This window comes from Monomorium pharaonis, chromosome 2 (assembly GCF_013373865.1).
Source record: "Monomorium pharaonis isolate MP-MQ-018 chromosome 2, ASM1337386v2, whole genome shotgun sequence".
Taxonomy (NCBI): domain Eukaryota; kingdom Metazoa; phylum Arthropoda; class Insecta; order Hymenoptera; family Formicidae; genus Monomorium; species Monomorium pharaonis.
Genome location: NC_050468.1, coordinates 17,502,519 through 17,526,196, shown reverse-complemented (window position 1 = coordinate 17,526,196; position 23,678 = coordinate 17,502,519). Strand labels below are relative to the sequence as shown.

The 23,678-nt window shown below is 34.1% G+C and overlaps 1 protein-coding gene across 3 annotated transcripts in view; it reads right to left on the bottom strand.

The window, feature by feature from the left end:
• The window catches only part of LOC105836679 (plexin-A4), a 271,831-nt gene that overhangs the window by 186,898 nt on the left and 61,255 nt on the right, over window positions 1-23,678 (bottom strand). For all 3 annotated transcript variants that reach the window (XM_036282806.1, XM_036282805.1, XM_036282807.1), the window contains one exon: window positions 1,044-2,390. In XM_036282806.1, coding sequence (XP_036138699.1) covers window positions 1,044-2,234 — 1,191 coding nt within the window. In that variant the 5' untranslated portion in view covers window positions 2,235-2,390. The remainder of the gene's footprint in view (window positions 1-1,043; window positions 2,391-23,678) is intronic.

Here is a 23,678-nt window from a genome sequence, read left to right as displayed (position 1 = left end):
GACAGATCCCGGTAAAATTAATACACATTTGTTTACGCATTCTAAAATTCATTATGCGCAATAATAAGTGTATATATATATTCGCCATTTTCCGGTAAAAATGACAGAGTATCGACAGCGGCGGCTTACGCAGGCGTAAGATGCTGCGGAGAAAGATTCTGTTCTCGCGTTCGCATGCGCAAATGACGCGAGGGCCCCGTGTGAAAGGAGCATATGGCGCTTTGTGGACGAGGCCAGCGGCCTCCTGCGTCTTGCCTTCTTTAAGCTTTTCGATGCCACCTGTTACGTAAATGCGAACGGGGGAGAAAGAGAGAAAAGGAGGAGCGAGCTTCCTGCAAGACGCGGCCGATTGATTCGTGCCGTAATAATCAAGGAGGACGAATCGCGTCCTTCTTGCAACGGGAGGTGGTCTTCCCACCTGACGCCATTCAGCAGCCGCTCGGCAACCACGAATGCACCACACCATGCGTCGCGCCGTATGGTTATAATAATTCCGGTTAGCGATGGCACTGATACCCTCGCGGTGCCAAGCCATCGAATACCGTGCACGCGCGACGTACCTTCCGCGAGTTATTGTTGGCCGGCAGTAGCCATATTGCGAGATATCAATTCATTTAAACGAGCTATCAATCTACCGCTAGCATCAGAGAGAATGAACCAAGTAACGAGAGATTTCAACAAGACAGTGAATAACAATGCGCTCGTGAACTCCTCCTCATTTTTCATCATAAAAGTTGCAATCACGCGCTTTATATTCTTTGATTCAATTATAAAGAAAGAGATTCAAGGTTTCACTTTCCAGAAAAGTCACGTCTCTAATTCGCGACAGAAAATAATTTATTAATTATATTCAAAATGACGATGCATCATGCACTTATCATAAATCTCGGAATGCGTTCGCTGAGTTCCGCAACGATCAAAAATGGTCTATACTTTTCTCCGCGGGTAATGAGAGCGGGATGCCGAGTGACATCGCCAAGATTACATGCCGTGCACGTCGGAGCGGCGACGGCGGTTAAATTAAGCTGTTGAAAGTGACTCACCGTTGATATGCATTTGTGGCTCGGCGAGATGAACTCCAGGCCCCGCTGTCCTTCGCCGCTGAAGCACCTCTGTATGTTGCTCATGAACTTGCGGCGAATCGCCTTGAGTGAGTACACGCACAGTGCCGAGTGCGGTCGCGGCACATCACTGTTGGGTCCGTCGCTCTCGGCAAACACGGCGAACAGCACGTCGTCCTGAGCGGTGATGCCCAGGTCGCCGGCGAGAACCGAGCCGGCCTTGCCGACGTAGGCGGCTTGCACCAGGTTGTAGATACGCTCGTTGCTGGTACAATTAATCGGTATCTCCGTATACGAATAATAATGCTCGTCGTCCTGGCACACGCGAATCAATTTCGAAAGATAGATCGGCGTCTCCGTATTCTTCATTTGCGTGGTGAGGAAGTAACTGAAGCCGCCGCTGCTAAAGCCGTAGATATAGTTGATCGGATAACGTTCGCGCGAAAGAGAATTAACGTACATGCGCGTACCGGTCGTGACTGCCGCTTCCGCGATGTTCAGCATCTTGTCCTTGTCGAGGGAACGCGAGCTCACCGCCGGCACTTCCGAACGGTAGGGTGAATTGCCGGTAAAGGTCACGCCGACGTACATGACCTGGGAAACCGGCGGATTTGGTGGGCCGGGCGCGATAAACGCAACCGTCGAGGCGGTGGCGTTGTTTGCCACCACCGCCTCCTTCACTTCCTGCACTACGTCCGATATGTTGTGCAGATTGCGCACCGTGCACATACCCTGGAACAGACTGCCGCAAGAGATGAGCCGCGTGGTCGTGTAATCGATCACCAGGGCCTTGTTCACGTTGTCGACCGGCCGCTTTTGCGCCTCACGGGGGCAGTCGAGCATCGAGCACGCCGTGGAGTCGCCCTTCGGTCCAGTGACCTCCTTTACGACGAGCAGCAGGTCCGGCGACAGCTGATAGAGACGATTAACCGCACCTACGTACACCCGGCCGGTGTTCTTGTCCACTACCAGATGATTCATGCGTTCTACCTCCGGGTCGTGAAATTTCTGCACTATATCGGCCGGCAACGATAACGCCGTCGGCAACGATAACGTTAGCGTGATGATTAGAATCAGTGGCAGCGGCGGGCGATACCAACATCGTCGACGCGACCACGACCGCGTCACCACCCTCATCGTCCCCGTCGTCGTTGCCGGGAAGACTGACAACATGCCTACTCTACTTCCACGCTATGGACTCCGTCGTGCCTTCCACCCCCACCCCCCTCCACCTCCTCCTCCTCCTCCTCCTCCTCCTCCTCCTCCTCCTCTTCCGCGCTGCCGGGCGATTGTGGCGGAGGTGGCTTCTTCCTTGAGCCTCTCCCAGGCCTGCAAAAAAGTAATTAAAATTGCTGGTTAACAATACGATAAAGCGTACTTGAGATTTGCATTTGTCTTTACTTGAATTTTTTTAAAGAATTCTCTGAGAAATTTCTATTCTATTACTTTTTCGAGAATTTGTATTCATTAAAATTCTAGATGAGAATTTTTTAATACATTTTCAAAATTTATTTTATTGTACACGTTTTATACACGTTTTAAATATTCCTTAATCATATAAATTACAAAGAAAAGCTACTTAAGTTTTAAATATATTAAATATGAGAAAATATAAAAAGATAAATAATATATTTAATTAAAAATATAACAATCTATTCGCAATATGGATCTAGCTCATCGGAAATATAAAATTCAAAAAATGACTGAATACACAGCGATAATTTAGAACGATATTTATACGGAAATATAGAATTCGAAAGATGACTGAACACGCAGTGATAATTTAGAACGATCTTTTATTTTTTTTTAACTCGAAAAACAGAATGTATGTAAATGTATACATGTGGATATGTAAGCTATATTTATTATTAATCAATTGTCAACATTGTTTATTATCAAGAAATGAGCAAAGAATAATTTTGTCAGAAATGGAATTTAAATTTAAAAGTATAAAATTTAAAAATTTTTCTCAATATCAACAAAATCTTATATAAATCTATGATTTTCAAAGGTGATAAAAAATCCTCTGAAAATTTAAAGCTTTATAAGTTTATGGAATAAAAAATTATATATATAAGATATTAATTATAAAAATATATATCTATCTTTATAAGTATACATCGAAATTAGCACATACAATAATTTTGTTTTGTTTCTCTTGGTATTCAATTATTTTTATTAATATCACCTTTGAAAATTATACATTTCTTTTACATTTAATTTATCTTTTTCATAGTTTATCTACCATATAAGGTATTCATTATTCATAGCATTGAAATGCGAGACATTGTACGCAAGAGACAGTATTCACCATACATAATTGTAACGATTATTTTCTCGGACTCAAGGTGAGAGCACCTCGTGCACGCAACGTAATCTACTTTCGATCGAAGGGAAAGGTGCAATTAGCGCAACGACACGGAACAATTATTGCCGAGAGCGTACGATAACAATCAAGCATAATAACGCGCAACGTACGTTAAAAACTGCACTTCCAAAAGTTATATTTAAAATATCTTAAATGTCTATGTAAAAAATAAATAATATTATACAGAACTACTAATTAAGTTTCTCGATTCACGCGCATGAACGTATAAACTAGCGTACCAAAGTCAAGGGTAAAGACATTTAAATGACGTTTTATAAAATATATTATAAACATCTTTACGTGATTAGAGATGCCTCTTACCAATCGCTCGACAGTTCATGTTTTTACAAAATCCGATCGACGAACAAAAAAAATAGTAGAACGAAAATAATGAGATCGTAGTGGCAGCGAACGGGAGGAATGTCCGATTTATTGAGCGGGAGAAAATCAGGTGCCTTTGAAACGTACCCCTCCCCCCCCCCTGGTGACGCATCTCGTCGGCCTCCTCTTAAGAAAATGACTTCGTGCAAGCCGGTAAGCGTTGGAAAAAACGAACGGGCGAACAAAGAAAAAAAAGAGGTGGCGATCATCTCTCTTTCGTTTCTTATCGCAATGCGGAAGATAACGGCCGATCGGGAACAAAAGTTTTCTTATTTCCTGAAGACCCATTTTCCCCACACTCTTTCCTTGAATTCCTGGATTACCTCCCGCCAATTTCACTCGATGTCAATCTCAGTTTATAACACTCTACCTCTAGGAAAATTAAAAACATCTGCGTGCGAAAAGCTCAGATATTTTGCGCGGTCTTTAAGAATGTAATATTGTGAAAAATTTCAACTATCCATTTTCCTTAATGTATTTTTCACATGGAGTTTAAAACATACAATTTAATACATAAATTCAATATTGGCAATCAATTACTTTTTCATATGTAAAATTATATATAATAAAATTTTATCCAGATTTACAAAATTTAAAATATATATTTCAGTCTCTAATTTTATAATATTTAAATAAATAATTCTACGTTTTTTTTCTCTGTAAAACTATAAAAGTCTAAAATATCGTCCTTTATTCGTTAAATAATCAATATATCGAAAAGATTATCTAATAACGATTCCATTATAATTTTTATTTTGAAATTCTCTTTAATCAGAATATCAATATTTAAAATATATGGAGAAAGGTTGTATGTTTGATAAATTTTAATTAATTTTAGGTCATCAAAATTGTAACATTAACAATTTAATATATTTAAAATAGCGTATAATAATAAATTCAAAGTTAATAATTTTAGTAATGACAGTAGCAAATGGTTAGATTTTCAAATTCAATAATTGAGCTACTTTTAATAACTCTAATTATTTAATTATTTAATTAAATTATTTAATTATACACTACATTATTATTTTTTCAATAAGCATTATTGCTACATATGGCAAAAATATAACATATAGTATATGTTTTTAAAAAAAAAACTATTTCAAAATAAAAAATGTTTTACTAACTATTTGTTTCCTTGCAATTTTGTAATTTCGCACAACTTCATAAAATAATGACAACTTAACTATTAAAAAAAAAATATTACAATTCTTTTTTTCACTTATTCGATAAAGCTTAAAGAAAAAGATAAATGTTGTTTATTCAACTTGGCGTAGTTGCAGTTTCATAGGCTAAAGCAACTTCGATCCAATGCGTGTCATTAAATGACGAATCGGGGAATCCAATATCACATAAAAGCACCTGTTCTACGAACAGAAAAAGATAAAGTTTGCACAATTGTATGAGCCATTTGCAGTGAGTAAGCAGTACAAGTAACGATTGCGCATACAAAGAAAGTAGACCAGGTGACACGTGCACCGATAAGTATTGAATTGACTGCTATCACGCAATTTCTCAGGCAAGAAACAATGCAAGAATGCACTGAAAAAAATTGCTTGAGAAAACAATGTCGCATAAAAGATCTTTCAATTAATGTTAAGAGATGCCAATTACGTAATACTTAAAAATAATGTATATAGTAATGAATAGTTTACCCAACTTTGTTCAAAATTTAAGGATTTTATTATATTTTAATATTTCTTAATTATGCAAAAAAAAATTACTTAAAATTTAAATATTAAATTTTAAAAAGTACTAAAAATACAAAATAAATTAAATGTCATATAATGATTTATCTAATAATCTAGTTTACTGAAAGTACAAAATATAAAACGCGCTTAAATAAACAAAATTTAGAACAAAGTAATATCTTTTATTGACGCTAATTTTTTAATAAAAACATGCAGGTCATACAAAAACGTATGTAAATGTACAGAAATGTGTATGCCATATTTATTGCTAATCAATTGTCCCGACATTTTGTATTATCAAAAATTAGAAAAAAAAACTATAACAATTAATTTTGCCAGAAAGAGAGCGATAAAAATAAATTTAAATTTAAAAGTAAAATTGCAAAAAGTTTCCTGAGTTCCAATAAAATTATATAAAAGTTCACGATTTTTAAAGATAAAAAATAAATTTCCCCCAAAATTTTGGTTTTTCCGATTTGTTCCCGTAGTACACTGATATATACGTATATATATGTATATACATATGTATATCGATGTAATATTGCATCTCCGATGCCAACCGCATGTCAATTAGATGATAGACTGCGATAGCCTACCATATCTGATGAAGAGAACGCGTATCTTTCGTCATGAATTCCCATTGTACTAGACAAGAGCGACACGCACTTTGACGTCGGTAATTAACGATCTTAATTGCTCTCGGTAATTTGCACCACGATTTTGCCAAAGCGATACACGACGGAGACACCTCTCGTTGCCGACAACGAGTAACATTAGTCGAGAAAGTCAAACATGCGTGAAACTACGGGCTAATTAACGTGCAGAGCTCGAGGCGTTGCCAAACTCGTGGTTGTTGGGAGACTTACATTTACCAAGGTACCAATATTTTCAGTCATTCGGTATCAAAAATCATTCACTATTTTACAATGTCGATGTAGTGTACATAAACAAAGAAAAAATGATAAAACTCAATAAAAAATGTAAAATAAAAAGCTTAAAAATAACGGAAACATAAATTAAAAAATGTTAATTATGAAGTTACAGTAATTTTAAATAAAAAAATAGGAAAAGATAATAAATTATGTATATGAAATTTGATGAAAACATTTAATAAATATTTTAAATATACAATTTTTTAGAAGAAATGTTTAAAAATTAATAAAGTCATTAAAAAAAATCAATGCATCTTATAAAATTCACGATGACATTGATTTCTCAACTATCCAATCTTCATGCAGAAAGTTTTATTTGTGATGGCCGCCATATTGAATGTACATTGAAGATAAGTTTATGCAACTTGAAAGACAAATCGTCTTTTTAAGAAAAAGCCACGTAACGAATGTGATTGCTCGACAAACGACAAGCTTTAGAAGAAAGTGTAAGTATTGAAGGCGTGAAAAAGAATGAGTATGAGCGTGAAAGGGAAAGTTGATGGGCTGGAGAAAAGCCGAAACGCAGGAGAACGCGCGCGAAGCAATACCCTTCGTGATCCTTTAAATCTTTCAGCCTCTTTACTCGAGGTTCTCCTGATTCCTCATTAAGCAAATAGTCGACATGGAAAACATGTCGCGGAAACTTCTCGTAATTTAAAGAAACACGACGTAAAAATGAATCTTTTATAACGATTTAATTGCTCTTTCATAATTTTAATGCGAGAAGCAAAACGATAAGAACTCTTCAATATTTAAATAGTTATACATTGACAAATGCTTTTTGGGTGTAATAATTTTGATTAATTAAGTTAAACTAATTCATTACTATTAAATTCATTATTATTAAACTGTTTTATTTACTATATTTAGACTGTTATAACTTTGTAATATCAAGTTTTAATTTGAATTATTTTCAATCATTTTCTAAGTCGCCATTGTTCCTACACCCTATGTACGTTAATTTAACTTAAATTAAAAATGTAAAACATATCAAAATTAACGTAAATAAAAAATTTAAAATTAAAAAAAATAAAATTAAACAATTTAACTCAAGAAAAATATTAAACTTAATCTTTTTAGTACATAATTTTTTTAGACAATATAATTATCTCATAAATGTGATCCATCCAATCCAATGGATTCTCGAAATTTAATATGATAATTAAACAAGTCTAGTAAGAGTATTATTGCGCGGTTATAAATATACAAATAAAAATTTAAAGACTTTCATATTTTGTTAAACATATACAACGTTTTATATGTTTAATATAATAATAAATAAATAAAATATAAGTGTTTTCATTTTAATTTAAACATTTATAATCGCACTATTCTCTCATTAGTCGCGTTCCATTATCGTAAGAGTGATAATATTATACATACATTAATTCTCTTAATATATAAATATTGCTCATAATTTTCATCATTTTATATTATTATTTGATTTTTCATACTTAAATATTTATTTTATTAATATTTCTAAAGTCTTGTATTAATAATTATTGAATTTTTATTTTTAAATTAATAAAACAAATATAAAAATTTATTCTAAAGTCTAAATTGACCTTCCATTTTTTTATTCATTATTATTTTTCTAAAAGTCTGCTTCTAATCAAAGAGAGAGAGAAAGAGAGAGCTAACACTGAGAAAGTAAACACTGTTTTCCATAACAGCGATTTATTACTCACCAAACCTAACAAACTAAAAAGCTCTTAAACATAGCAGCATAGCTATTATGGTCTACAGGGAAATTTTCCAAGAAGAGAACGGCCGTTAGTAAAAACTTACTATAACCAACTCGGATGGGAAAACTTGAATTAATTTGCCACCGCTAAAGCGTAGGAAGCGAGGGACGAGAGACTCCGAGCGGCAGAAAATTTGCGCGGTCTACCGAGTCCGAAGCCCCTAATGGATCCTTAACGAGTTGAACAATCGTTAGAGGGTTTAAACAATCGTCCGGTTAGTGACTTTTTAAAAACGGCCGATTTCTGCGGCGAGTCCAGCATATCGAGTTACCAACGGCGACAGAGGCGAACTTTTCTCTCTCCGACAAACTTAAACCGAAACTAAATGTCCGCGAAGTATATAATCGCGAAGAAGCTACTCCACAAAGACATCCCGGCTCGTTATCTCCGCCTCGACCCCAGAAGATTTACAAACCCGCTATTATCTCAGTCGATTTTCCGGTGTTTGCGTCCAAAATACAACTTTCTTAGTGTTTTCAAGAGAATGTATAAAATGTCCAATCAAAACACACAAAAATTTTATATTTTAAAATTGTAAAATAAAATACCCACATAAAATTTGTTTTTGCTAATTGTAGAAATTTAAATCTGTAACTAAATTTAGTATTATATATCTGCTACATTAACTTAAAATAAAACGTTTCTCATTTCGTATATTTGTCATTAAAACTGACGATAAAAAATTCCATGTCTTTATTATTATAATATTTGAAGATAGCATCAAATCTAAAATAAGATGTAGGAAAAATATGAACACTATTAGACATAAGCCTTTGTTTAAAAACATCTTTAGTGACGTCTTATATTCCGACTTTAGATATGCGTGTTGAATTATTATTACTATTATGTGTTAGATGCTTATCGATTTATATTCGAATATAGATTATTTATTAAACAATCTGTTTGCTGTACTTTCAGAATCACGATTTGCCAAAAGAAAGAAATTCATACAAAGAGTGTACTAAATATAAGGATTGATACATCACTTCATATTGTAAATTTTTGTAACTTATATAAGTTTAGCAATATTACACGTATTTTATATAGATATATTAGACTGTATGCATCAGTTCGTAAACTTTTTAACAAACATTCGTGTGCTGATTATAGCGTAAAAATTGTGCGTCTTCTCTCTGTACCAAAGATATAGATTCAAATCCATCGAGAATATATCAAATTTTTTAATAATTACCACCTTTCAGAAAGCAATAATACCGCTGAAAGTACCTTTCCCAAGACAGTCGTCATAAAGTATGTATGAGTATTGCATCAATGGAGATTCAGTCATGAAAGACTTGAGATTAGAGAAATTTGAGATGAGAGGGGGAGATATATATATATATATATATAATATATATATATATAGAGAGAGAGAGAGAGAGAGAACTTGTAAAAATAAGTTACACAACTAAATTTTCATGTAGCAGAATCTTGCTTAATGAAAATTCAACTTGCTAACGTAACTTATATTTTTAACAATGTATTAGTTTATTAAAAAACTTATTTATTTAACTTAATATAATAATAAGCGACTATTTAATATATAAAAGACTTTTTGCTGAATAAAATAAAGAATTAATAATATAAATAAACAATTATATATGTATATAAATTTGAAAGTAACCTTAATTCTAACTAGACATCGTCTGCGCTTAACAACTGTTATAAGCGTCGCCCAGATATAAATTTTACACAACTGTACGAATATACATTGCAAAGCTAAGATTATTCATTTCGTCAGCTAACAGTATGATTCATAAAGTAACGAGGTTATATATCACCTAGTTCGTGAAAATGATCACATATCAGATGATCGCTTACAAAGAAAATCAGGTCGGACGTAAAAAAAGACGGAAGAGAATGAACATGAGTCTATTGAAACTAATGAAAAGTAAAAGGCCACCTGGTAGCATATCAGCGATAGTACCGTCTGATTCTTATTATTACCTCGTTTAATGTATTCTGTTGCACAGTGGGATTAAGTGGCGTTATGATAGCGTGTCACATGAGAGACAAGACTAGAGTCTCTGAATTTATTCTTCATCAAGTAATCATCAATCTCCTCTAATAGAATTACTTGATAAAGTTGGTAATATATATTAACTATAATGTTTCTTGAAAATAAACAAAGGACGCAATTATTTGAAACGACAAAACGTTTCAAGTCCTAACTACCAAAAAATTGAATTTTTAACTGTATCAGTTTGACATAAATGACATATCGTGACACACACACGCACGCACGCACACACATACACGCACGCGCAATATTAATGATTCTAAAATTTGTTTGTTATATAATGAGTAATTAGTATTATAATGTCACATATAATATTATAATAAAAAATGGGACACAATAAATATTCAATAGATCCAAAATCGACATAGAAATATAGAATATACCAGTTTCACTTAGTTTTTGCTTAAATAAATTTTACTTGATCAGCTAAATTAGAAAAATCAATAGTAAATGTGTATGTAAATATAAAAAAATTGTTTTATAAATCTATTAATTCATTCATAGATGTCTCTTGAATTCATTCGATTCATAATAAAATCCGATAAAAGATAAAATCAGTAAAATAAATTTTTCTACTGATACTTGCTATCCGATGAAATGCGAGGAAACAGTAGACACGCGATGCGGTCTTGGCAAGTTACCAGTATCAGTTAACTCTTAAGTAATTGTGTGTCACATTTGTTATCATCTGCTTAAAAAACAATACTACGTTCTTAAAGCTTTTTATATAAAATTGACATTTATGTACATCACTGTTTTAATGATATAATATGAAAAATTCAAAATTATTATTGTTAATGCCTACCAATAAAAAACCACATACAAACAAAATCACATAATATAATATCAAAAGAGTCTTTTCTGCTGACTATTGTATAATCATATAATATATAAAAAAATTAATTTTTAATAAATATTAACTAAGCTTATTTAGAAAGAATTAAATTTATAAATATTAAAGACTTATTTAGCAAATAAGCTAAGAACCAAAGAAACCTAAATAAACAAGATTGTATCATGAAACCAAACAAAAATAGTAAGAGTCTGATGGCGTCATCCAAGTCGATTTTTATCGGTCTCGACTCGAGGCCTAAGAAGAGAGAGAAATGTACAGGAAGAAACGCGCCTGAGAGACATAAAGAGAAAGACAAGGAGAAAACGGGGATACTCTGAGAATCTGCAGATTCAGAGACAGAGAGAGAGAGAGAGAGAGAGAGAGAGAGAGAAAGGGAAAGAAGATATCTCGAAGACTCGTGGTGCTCAGCAAAGGCCATTTACTGGTGACAGAGACAAATAGAACTGGGTACGCTCCAGGAGGAGGGTCCACACGAGGAAGGGAGACTTTACGCGTGTCGCCTAGTTAGACGAAGAAGGGAGGGTAGAATGGAATGAGAAACCCCATGCGCAGGATGCACTACGGGAATGAATTCCGTCACGATGTGCCCCTTTATGGCAGGACTGTGACTTGACCAGCGAGTACCCTATGCGCTCTTTTAATAATTTCGTGACAATTAACAAACAGGGCGCGCCCTCCAATATCAAACGAAGTGACAAATAAGAGAGAAAATAAAAGAGAGAGGGAGAGAGAGAGAGAGAGAGAACGCAAAGCAAAAAAATGCATTTGTCACGAAATTTCACAAAAAGCGTACATATGCAAATATTAATTAACGTAAAGTGTCTTGTTACTTTTCATATTCTATTTACAAGATAAAAAATAAAACAATTGATTCGTGAATTAAATAATTTTAGTAAAAGCAATTTATAATTTATTACCGAGCATTTAAATCCTTGTTCACATTTCGTAGCAAAAAAAATTAAACCGAATTCTTTATAAGAGACAAGCAAATCTTACAAAATATCAATGTTTTTTTTACAAATATTTGTAAATACTAACATGTAAAAAAATTTTTTGTTATCTATTGAAAAAATCCGATTAGGAGTTTAAACAAATAATAATAGATTGAAATCTACAAAGTAACGAATCAGCCAGCCGCATGTTCGAGTCAAACGTGGAAATGGAGATAACTCGCTAATTTGCAACACGAAAGTATTAACGCACAATGTGTGTGTGTGTGTGTGTGTGTGTGTATGTATGTGTGTTTATGCGTATATGGATTAATATTAGGCGCGATTAATAACAGGGCGGGTTTATAAACTTCGATTACTACGCGCGCACGTGCTGGTGACCGCTCGTTGCGTATTATACGATCGTGCACATAAACCGCCTATTGCAGGTCAAACTGGATAACGATGTTCGCTTACTGTCAAAAGTCGCGTACGATCATTAGTTGACCAATGCATGTATGCTAGAAATAGCACAGAGTAATTCAAAAGAAATCATGTAGTTCTAGTTAAATAACTCAAATGGAGATTTTTTTAATACTGGCAAACAAAAAATATATTAAAATATTATTACATAATATTTATTTGTTGTCATCTCTTTTTCAACATATTGTTTTATTCAGTTAAAACAAATACAAGTTCGAAAAATGATTGCTCATATTCCTTCCTCTCCTTCTCTTCTCCCCCCCTCTCTCTCTCTTAATCTCTATCTCACTTTTAAAATATATTTTTACTTTAACCATAACCATAAGTTATACGAAAAATAAATTTTCTATTTTCTAAGACTTAATTCACTAAAATCATATTTCTAAATGTTCTTAAAAGTGTTATTCATTTTTCGATATATCGGTCATTCCAAAATTTATCGAAGAATTGATTAACAATAAAATAGTACTGGAACACTCTCTACACTATGCACAAAAGCCCATAAAATTCCATGGAAACGGTTTCGAGCTCTAAATGTAGTTAACGGCCGAAGCTGTTCTCGGCCCCTGTCGAAACGCTCTGCGCAGTGTGTCCCCAGCGAATTCAGGGGACCACCTTGCACACGCTCCAAATGTAATTGCAGCTCATAATCCGTAGAGCTAACAAGCGTAGTTCCGAGGCGCAATATTAATATTCGGCAGACATCAAAACGTTATTTACAGTCGCGCGTCACCAATAATGATTCGCATACCGTTGTGAACGAATGGCTGCCAAATTGCAGAATTTGTAGTCCCGTTGGAAACTGCATTAGCTGAGATGCTCTAGCATATGGCAAAAGGGACAAAGTTTGCTCTTCGTGCACCAACGGGACGCGACATCTCAGGAGATGGGTAAACGTTGGCATTCACTATGTTTGCCAGTTATTAGATTTTTATAGCAAAAAAGAAATTTTTCCGGAAGAAAATGTGATAATATTAAAAATAACATCAATAATCAAAATAATACATATATTTATGATCTGTACGAGGATTTAATATATTAAACAAAAAAGCTTTATAGACTTATAACACATTTATATTTCAATATTAATTAAATGTAATGTTTATTTGTATAAACAATTTTTGTTCACAAAATATTAAAATGAGCAAAATATAAAATAAAAAAAGTGTTAATTATTAAAGCTTAAAAAGTTATATATGCACAATATGTAAATATGATAGATAACTGTTATTTTATCGAAATGTAATTTTTATTTTAAAATATGTATTTCTTGTAATAGTTCTCTCGAGAAAAATTATTTTCAAGTTATTTTATTCACTGTAAAAACTTGTCTTATTTATAACGACATCAGAAGTTAAATTCTCGAATTCAGGTCACATCTTGGTATCCATCACTTGATACAAAACAGTAGCTACGTTCAATGAAACCGTGGCCAGCTGTTTCCATATTGTGAAATAGGGTGAAGACTGTTCAGAAATTCGAATACGGGAGCAAGGCCGGACACGAGGGTTACAACTTATAGAACTTATAGTTTGAAGAAAAGGAACAGGCTAAAGAAAAAAAAAACATGTATGGATGAATGTTTAGAAAGAATATTTTGCAAAAATGTGGTAGTGTGTTGCTATCAACAGTAGAACGGATGATATGTCGCAGGGAGATCGGGGACGAAGAGGGATAGAAGAGGGGTGTAGCTTGTACAGAGCTGCCTGTTAAGTTTCCTGAGTATTATAGCGTATGCCAAAGCCCCCTCGAGGAATGACGGGGTTTTGGGGTTGGTTGTCCGGGAGGATCGACCCTAGGGTATGCTCACCGTCGTTGTGGCCTAAACCGACTTGGGAAGCGGGCAGAGAGTGAGAAGTGAGGAACGAGGTTTTCTCCCTTCCATTGCCATTGTCCTATATGCGATAAATTGTCAAAAGTGCACATAGAGAGAAGAAAAAAAGAAAAAAAGAGAAGGGGGGGAGAGAGAGAAAGAGAGACAGAGAGAAGGGGTAGAGCTGCAAAACACATGCCAAAGAGTACATTACATTAAGATAATAAAGTTAATTTTTTGGTTATATATTTTTTCTTATTTATTTAAAGGATTCAATTCTTGTATGACAGATTTATAAAATGTTTACTAAAAATATGTTTAAATATAAAACATTCTTTTACTATCTTCTTAAAATAAATGATTAGATCTTTCTTTTAAAAAAGTTCAAAAAATTTTTCAAAGGCAATGCAATTCTACAATTTACAACAGATTTTTAAAAGCGAGTATAAAATAATTTATTTTAGAACAGTTCGTAAAACGGAATTTCCAATGTTGGAACTATATCATACATGCGCACAAAGAATCATGTTCATAATTAATAAGAATAAAAAGTAATACAAGATAAATAATATTTCAATTCTATATTCGCTTTAACTAGAAAAATCAATTAAAAATATTGCGTTAAATATATCAAATATCCAATAAGACATTATCCTTTATTACAAATTTACGAAAACCGGTTTAATAAACCTGACACTTCAAGTTTCAGGAAAGTTCTATCACATTGTATTATACTGTCCAAACTCTCGTGACAAATTGTCGTTGAAACAGGTGCAAAATTAAACAGTTAAAGATAATAGCTGTACTATGACAATTGCAATGTCAAAGTAAATGAGTCAACGATTTTCGCAAGATATTATTAGATATACTTATTAGATATTTAGATATACTTATTATATATAACTTTATCACTGAGAAGCGAGAGTTTAATTGGATAAGAGAGATGTGTAACAGATATGTCAGGTCTATTTTAATATCAAACGTATTATGACATCTAACATCATGAATAATGTTGATTGTATCTTTTCTAGATTTTAGAGCACTTTAATAACACTATTCTATTTTTATAGAATATATTTATTCTATTATTATTCCATTAATTTATACATAATTTTGTATATTTCTTTTTTCTAATTAAAAAAAATAATTTTTGTTCTTTTTCACTCCTTTATTCATTTTTTAATTCTATTTTTTAAATCTTTCTTTCTCTCTCTCTCTCCCTCTCTCTCTCTCTCTCTCTCTCTCTCTCTCTCTCTCTCTCTCTCTCTCTCTCTTTCTCTCTCTCTCTCTTCTCGCGAGCGAGCGAATGCGCGCGTTGCAATACAATCTTATGGCAATAGTACATCAGGCGGTCGTTCATTATCGTGCACAGTAATAGATCGAAGAACGAAAGACAGTGTCTGGATGACATCCGTCATAGTACAGTCACCGACGATGCGTCAGAACGTGATGAATCGGCGTAACCGAAATAATGCAACGAGATGCGCGAGCGTGTTGGACGACCATATGGACGTGCATTTGCGAGCTGTCACGTCAAGAGAAGAGCTCGACGACCGCCACGAGACACCTCTGTTACATAGTATTCCGTGACGTCATGTCACAACTTCGTGATCTGATTTCTGATTGCTAGTCAAAAATCTTTCTCTACGACCGTAGTTCGTAATGAATAAAACATAATTGTTATGTTTACAAGAACAAAATCATCGATGAATCATAAATATAATCTTTTAATGTCAATATTTCTTTTTAATAAGAATTTTGATATTAAGAAAAATTTTTTTGTAAATTACGGGTCATGTTTGTGTAATTATTATTTTTGCAATTATTAACAATTGAACTTAAGTTCGCATAAAACATACTTTTCTGTCGCAATAAAATATTAAATTTTAAAAGCAAGACTTTTAATAATAGTAATTATTACAATTCGTAATTATTTAAAATTAAATCCATTTTCAAAATATAACATTTTTAACTCAGGATTGTTTCAGAAATTGGATTCCGAGGTTATGACATAAGGTCGTGGGATACTGTGTATTATATAATACGACGTCAAGATATCGCTATCAGACACACCTGTCACACACCGACGTAGGGTTCTCAACGACTTTCCGTTTTGCCGCGAGAATTCGTATAGCCTCTTCCCATTGTAACGTAATAGCAACAGTCTGTGTCACCACCGTAGTACTATAACCACAAATCATTCACATTTTTAGATGTTTTATCAAATAAGACAATCCTTTCAAATATATTGTCTCGTGTAAATTCCTTTTAGGTATTATCAAGATAAACTAAAATAATAAATTAATATCTCTGTATTAAACACAAAGTGTACTCTCCTTTAGAAATCATTATAAATTTAATCGTAGATTCTAACTTTCGTAACACACACACACACACACACACACACACACACACACACACACACACACACACATTAGATTTGTGTTTGAAAATAGTGCAAATTTTCTTTATATATGTAATCACGATATTTTATCCTGCGCATATTTTTCCTTTTAAAAGCAGTATAACTACTTATAGAATTTCTGTACAAAGTATTTGTTTTTAAATAAATACAAATACTTTCAAGAGATGTTAAAATACATATAAAAGTGATTATAAACATTATTTATACATATAAAAGTGATGAAATATAACTAAAAAGTGTCCCAATGTGTGTAGAAAAGATGACAAAAAATAACGTGTGTACAGAAGGTTAATAAAAAATTTCTTCTTTAAATATTAAATTATATTGTTAGATAGAAATCTATAAAAACGTTAGACATAAATTTTCACAAATAAAAGTTTTCATTACAATTTTTTTAATGCTATTTTTAATTTATTATTATAATAAATATCAGTACTCTTTTTCTAAAAGAAAATAATCTTTGCAGAATATTAATGAAATGATTATTTGCGTGCGATTGTGATATGATAATATTCATTATACGTGAGTGTCATACCGAGACTCGAATGTCATCAATGCGAATGTCATCGCATCGATAGTGTGATATAACAAATGCACAGCTGCATATTACTCACCGCGTGATAAACGTTCATTGGAACGATTTGATTGCAATCTGCAGGGAATGGATTTTTAGCATGAAATTTAGCTCACCATTACGCACGGATTTCAGCAATTGATCACTATGATAATTACGTTCGTCATGATTATCGCACAATTTGTCACATATAAATTATAACGACAACAAAAATCAAATTTCTACGAAAGTATTGTAGCGCATTACGATGGAAATCTCTGTGTGATTCATTGTAAATTTGTATTACAGATTACATACAATATATATTAGAACTTATATAATGACACAATTCGTAATCTTTTCTTGAAAAAAAAAAAAACATATGGAAATGTATTACATTATTTATAATTAAAATTAATCCATCAAAAATAAAATAAGTATATCTTAACTAACTTTTAAACTAAATGCTAAATAACTAAATCTTTTAAATTAAATGCTGCAAAATATATAGAATCTGTTCGCATTTAATATATAAATAAAATCTTGTTTGATTGCTTTTCAAAAACTTTTGTTTTTTAAGCGTACAACTTCAAAATTATTAATTCCAATCAAAATAGAAAAATTATTTCAATTTTCTTCAATTAAAAAAAAATATATTTCAGATTGTTTTTCTCAAAGAATATCTCTGATTAAAGCTTAAATATCGAGGTTTTTGCGATACTTTATATTAACCGTAATCACATGCAGAAGGGAAAGAGGAGGTGATGCTGATGTTGCAAACACAGAACACGCTTTTGCGAGAATCCCACGTTTAATACACTTTGGACGACTTTTAAATCACCTAGCGAAACCTGTCGCATAAAGCTCTTGGGCCTCGCCCCGAGCTTGCAAGGCAACTTAAGGCTTTTCCAACCTGCCTCTAATCCAGTTTTGATTATAAATCACTTAAAGCCGCCGTCCCGAGACGGTGAAACGAAGTTTCCGAAGGCTGTGCCACGTCGCGTTCACATTTACCGACTTGTCCGGCCGGCCCGTAATTGAAGGATTTATCTAGAAAAAGCGCTGTGCGCAGAGAAAAGTCGAAGATGTGGGTGGCTGGGCACAAAAAGTACAACTTTTTTCTACACTTTCCAAGAAATCTTGTTTTAAACACAGTTATATCTACAATATCGATTAGTCTCGAAGCTGCCGCGTGATAAACGTATCGTTCATTTCGAAAGTGGCGTAAATCGAACTTCGAAACGCAACCAATTTTACGCAAGATGCGATTACAAATTAACGCGGCGTGTCGGTTTTAATAGGATTATCTAAAATTGATTTACGTCCCTTGAGCATAAGCAGCACCTCGAGGCTCCGGTAAATCGCTACGTCTTGCTGAAACATTGTCCGTGTGTGCTTATATTTAGATTTGCGTGTCATGCATCACAATAAAACGCACGTAATTCATCGTCCAGAAAAAGAGACGAAATGAGATTTCTGGGTTGCTGTAATTTATGACATTCTAAATGCCATTAATAATAGGATATATTTACTAATCTATATAACTATATATATTATATTAAAATAAAAGGAAAGTATAAAAACTTTTACTAATTTTTATTAATTTATTAAAATATTTAGAAAAATAACATATACTATATTTTAAAAACTTTTCAAAAAAATGTTTTTTAATCTTATTACACACATATGTATGAAACTTTATTTAGAATATCTGGAAGAAATTAAATTTATTGCATTTTTATAATTACATATTTTTAAATTATTATTTCATAATCTCTCATTTTATAATAACAAAATAACCCTGCAAAAATATTATTAATTAGATATTAAATATAAAGGTATTTATTAATCTGATCAAGCTACACGCGGATTTCCTAAACAAAGAAAAAAGAAAGCGATCTCGTGAGAAAAGGCTGTATAAAACGTTAAATTAATTTTCATTGAAAGGGTTAACGAAGCGGCTGGCCTGTCTATGCGATTAAGCCCATCGAGATGCACTTTATTGATTATATTTCCGTCATGCCTTTCGCACAGATGCTACCCAAGTGTTGGCTTACTTTAACTACGACTATAATAGTGCGTCTTTTGTTCCGCCATTCAATCACAAATAGATTTATTTACTCTATAGTTCTCTATAGTTACTCTATAGTTCTATTTCTAAGACATTTCAGTATAATTTGTTTATATGTATATTGTTTATAATATAGAAATTAAAAATAACGTACAGCATTTTTTAATTACAGTAGTCTTTTTTACCTTCATTTGTTATTATAACTTTTAACCTATTAAATTTTTTATTTATTCGCACAATTTTATCTAATGTCTCTATGTATCTAATGTATCTAATGTCTTTTTTACACATTTATAAAAATAATGTTACTTATATGGACTTATCTTATTTATACTTAGATGGAGAAATTCGTCCTCGTTACATTCAAAATTACGGTTTTTATATTCTATTGTATTTTTAATATGACATATCCGAGATCGTATTTTTTCAAAAGTGGTATTGTAAGAAATAAATTAAATTAAATGCCGACTGATTCATAACGAATCGCCTTACCAGGCAAAACACAAGTAAAGCCAATCAGTACTTATCATCATATTATCATGATGATACACCGCGCCAAGGTTCTTCGTCCTAAATACGTCGCGGCAACATCAAATTGCAGCTGGCACGCATTACGTCAGGTTAGCAGGTGATTCATGGCGGATAACGTCGCGCCAAGATAATTGCGATCGTTATGCGCAAACAAAGCCGAACGGAACTGTCGAGCGCATAACGAGATGTCATATCGACTCCTAGAATCTATCATACAAGACTGAGGCGAAGTCCATGTCTTTGAGAGAGAAATAAAACATCCCATCAATATAAATCTATTGAGTAGCCTCAAAGCAGGCCTGAATGTTGATATAAACAACTGTTTAAGCTTATAGTGTCCATTAATTTATACATTAGAATCGTATGTTAATAGTAATTATCTTTTATTTCTTAAATTCGTTTGTTAGAAAGAGACGAAGAAATAAATAAACTATTCTAGTTAATCCACCCTCGAGATATCTTTTTGCTAAGCAGAGCTATTAGCATATGTAACACGTTATATACGTAACTCCGACTGCGGAGAATGGTAGCACCGTAGAAGAAACGGTTAAACGAGAGAAAGAAGCGCTCTCGCGCACGGATATAAAAATACCTCGAGTTTCTAGGGGGGGGGGGCGAGTTAGAGTCCCCCTTTTCTCGCCGTTTAATTTTCCTACGCGAGAGAACCTGTGCGAAAGCTGATGCGTAAGCTTCGCCAAAGACATCGGGCACACACACATATTTACAAATGCAACTCGCGACCCTTATCCAGTAATCTCTTCTCCAAAGAGAACGCCCGACGATGCTATCTTTCAACGAAATTGTCCGCTACAAAACTCCATGCACAGCCAGCGGCGTGCGTATCGTCGCCACCGGCGTCATTTTGCTTACGAGTAAGAACCGTTTCCGAGGGCAAAGGCGCGATATCCGCGCGATAACTCGTGAATACGGTGGTGGTGGCGGATTTTTCTCGGGTGAGGCTGGTGGCAAAGAGAGGACGACCAGAGGGTAAGGTAAGCCGCAAGCCGGCCAATGTAATTTCATCCACTTTTTATTGGCGCGAAACGGACTTTAAGGCCTTAAGCCACTTAGATTTAATAGCGCGACCGCGTTATACGGTCGGCCGTACGTTCTGGCTAGGTTGGCGAGAAAAGAGGAAAGTAAAGAGAAGATAAAGCAGAGTAGAGTGGGACGGAGACAGAGAAGGAAGGAAACGCTTATTGGAAGATAAAAAAGATAATATTATAATATTACATGTTGATTATATGCCAACCAGAAATGAGATAATATTATATCTTAATAAGCGTCAAAAACTTCAAGGAAGGCCACAAAAAGTAAGATTCAATTAAATTTTAATAGAGAGCAATTTAATCAATCTTTCCTCAGAAAGAATCGATTATATCCGCTTCAATGTGCACATTACTCAGTATTACGGAATAATCTAATAAATTATATAAAAATTTTTTAACAACTTGACGATAAGTGAGCTATTATAATTAAGTATATTGTGTGTGTGTGTGTGTGTGTGTGTGTGTGTAAGCAGTTATTTTATAAATTATTTTACAAGACTATATAAAACAAGAAAATAGAAAAATATAAAGACTATACAAACGAAAATCTTCACATAAATAAAAAAACAGTAATTTTTTTCAATGATAAAGGTGAATAATACATCTTACGTCTGAAACACATTCATAATTCCAAATACTATGAATTCCAAATACTATTTGTCTATGAACTGTAGATCGCATACGTAAGTAATAATAATAACAAGAGAGAGAGAGAGAGAAAGAGAAAGTGAGAAAGAGAGAGAGAAAGAGAAAGTGAGAGTAAGTGAGAGAGAGAGAGAGAGAGAGAAAGAGAGAGAGAGAGAGAGAGAGAGAGAGAGAAACAGGGAGAGACCGGGAGAGACAGAAAGAGGCAGGGAGAGATAGGGAGAGATAGGAAAAGACCGGGAGAGACCGGGAGAGACCGGGAGAGACGGGGAGTGACGAGAAGAGACGAGTAGAGACGGGTAAAGACCAGGAGAGACCGGGAGAGACAGAAAGGGGCAGGGAGAGACCGGGAGAGACAGGGAGAGACAGGGAGAGACAGGAAGAGACCGGGAGAGACCGGGAGAGACCGGGAGAGACAGGGAGAGACGGGAGAGACCGGGAGAGACCGGGAGAGACCGGGAGAGACAGGGAGAGACAGGGAGAGACAGGGAGAGACCGTGAGAGACCGGGAGAGACAGAAAGAGACAGGGAGAGACCGGGGGTAGAGAGAGAGAGAGAGAGAGAGAGAGAGAGAGAGAGAGAGAGAGAGAGAGAGAGAGAGAGAGAGAGAGAGAGAGAGAGAGAAAGGGACATCGATTGAGAAATGCACACGCGAGATACAGAGCGGATTAAATCGTGTAATCCATTACATACGCCGGTAAAAAGAGCAGAAGCAGAGAATAGGCTCGCGCGTACATGGAATGGAACGGAGCGGAGCTCTCGCACCGAATCGCACCGCTCTGCTTTTGTATTAACCCAGTTCAGTTCGCCGGGCTCTTTATTGATTCCGGTGCCGGCAAGGCGGTGTGAACGAAATCTCATTCTTAACAAGTTCAACGGCTCCAAGCCATTGGTGAGCGTGCACTTTGTTACCGGTGTGTAACGGATCGATTATTGGGAACGTCGAACGACCTCGCTGAGCACATCTCGCTCTGGAGTTATAGCGCCAAATCGAACGGTTTCTGAGTCAACTCAAAGTTGGTTATAAAGCAAATAGAAATAGTTATCGAAGATAGTACTTAATTTTACATAAATTTAATTACGCAAAATAAATATTTTAAAAAGAAAACATATTATTATATTGTTAATAATATACCTTTTTATTGTGTTTTATATATATATATATATATATATATATGCAATTTATATAATTTTAAAAAATTTATAAAAAAAATATAAAACATTCTTCTGTAAGTAGATTTTCAGATTAAAATAACTACATACTTTTTGAACATCGTGTGTAATTTCTGTACAAAAGAAATTAAATTACACAACACAAACCTACAACTTTAAATATCTTATTGATATACACATAGAAAAAGCTAATAGATACACACGTTAATTAACTCTTAATTAGTTCAATATGAGAGATATAGAGTGGTAAATATAATGTTACCAGACCAATTAAGAGAAAAAAGTCGAGAATTCTAAATGAAGCCCAATCTGATATAAAACATATAGTTACATGTCCACTAATGATCGCCTAGTCGACAGTCTCGAAAAAAAAAGATTACGTGGAACTTGTACCAAATATTTTAAGAGTTACGTGAATGTAGGCCCCAGACTAGTTCTAAATCTTATCAGTAGGCCTTACTTTATCTTTTCGTTTCATCTTTACATTCCTGCATTATATACGCGCGGTGCTTGTGATCTCCGTCCATAATAATTCATGCTAATTAACAGGTTGGATGTCACAAAGAGCATCAAAAAGTAGTGTTCAACGTACGCGAGTACGAGATTTGAGTTCAAAAATATTTTACTCAACAGAGAAAATTAATTCGTGCGACGAGAAAGAAGACAATTTTAGTCACACGTGTGTGTCTTGATCATCGTTTCAAGGAGATTTCTTGAAAATAACACCGCGATATCGCGATCTAGATCTGTGAACGAGATTTCCGGTATGCAAGGGCACTAAGCCTGTAAAGACAAAAAAAATAGAAAATCCAATATACGAGGCACATAAAAAGTATGCGAGAATGACGAATACGTCTGCTAACATCTGTGACTGCCGATTACCGTCCGCACTATCCTTTCCAATTAATTCATCGACTGTATTCGACCATCCGTATTAGTCAGTCTTCAAAAA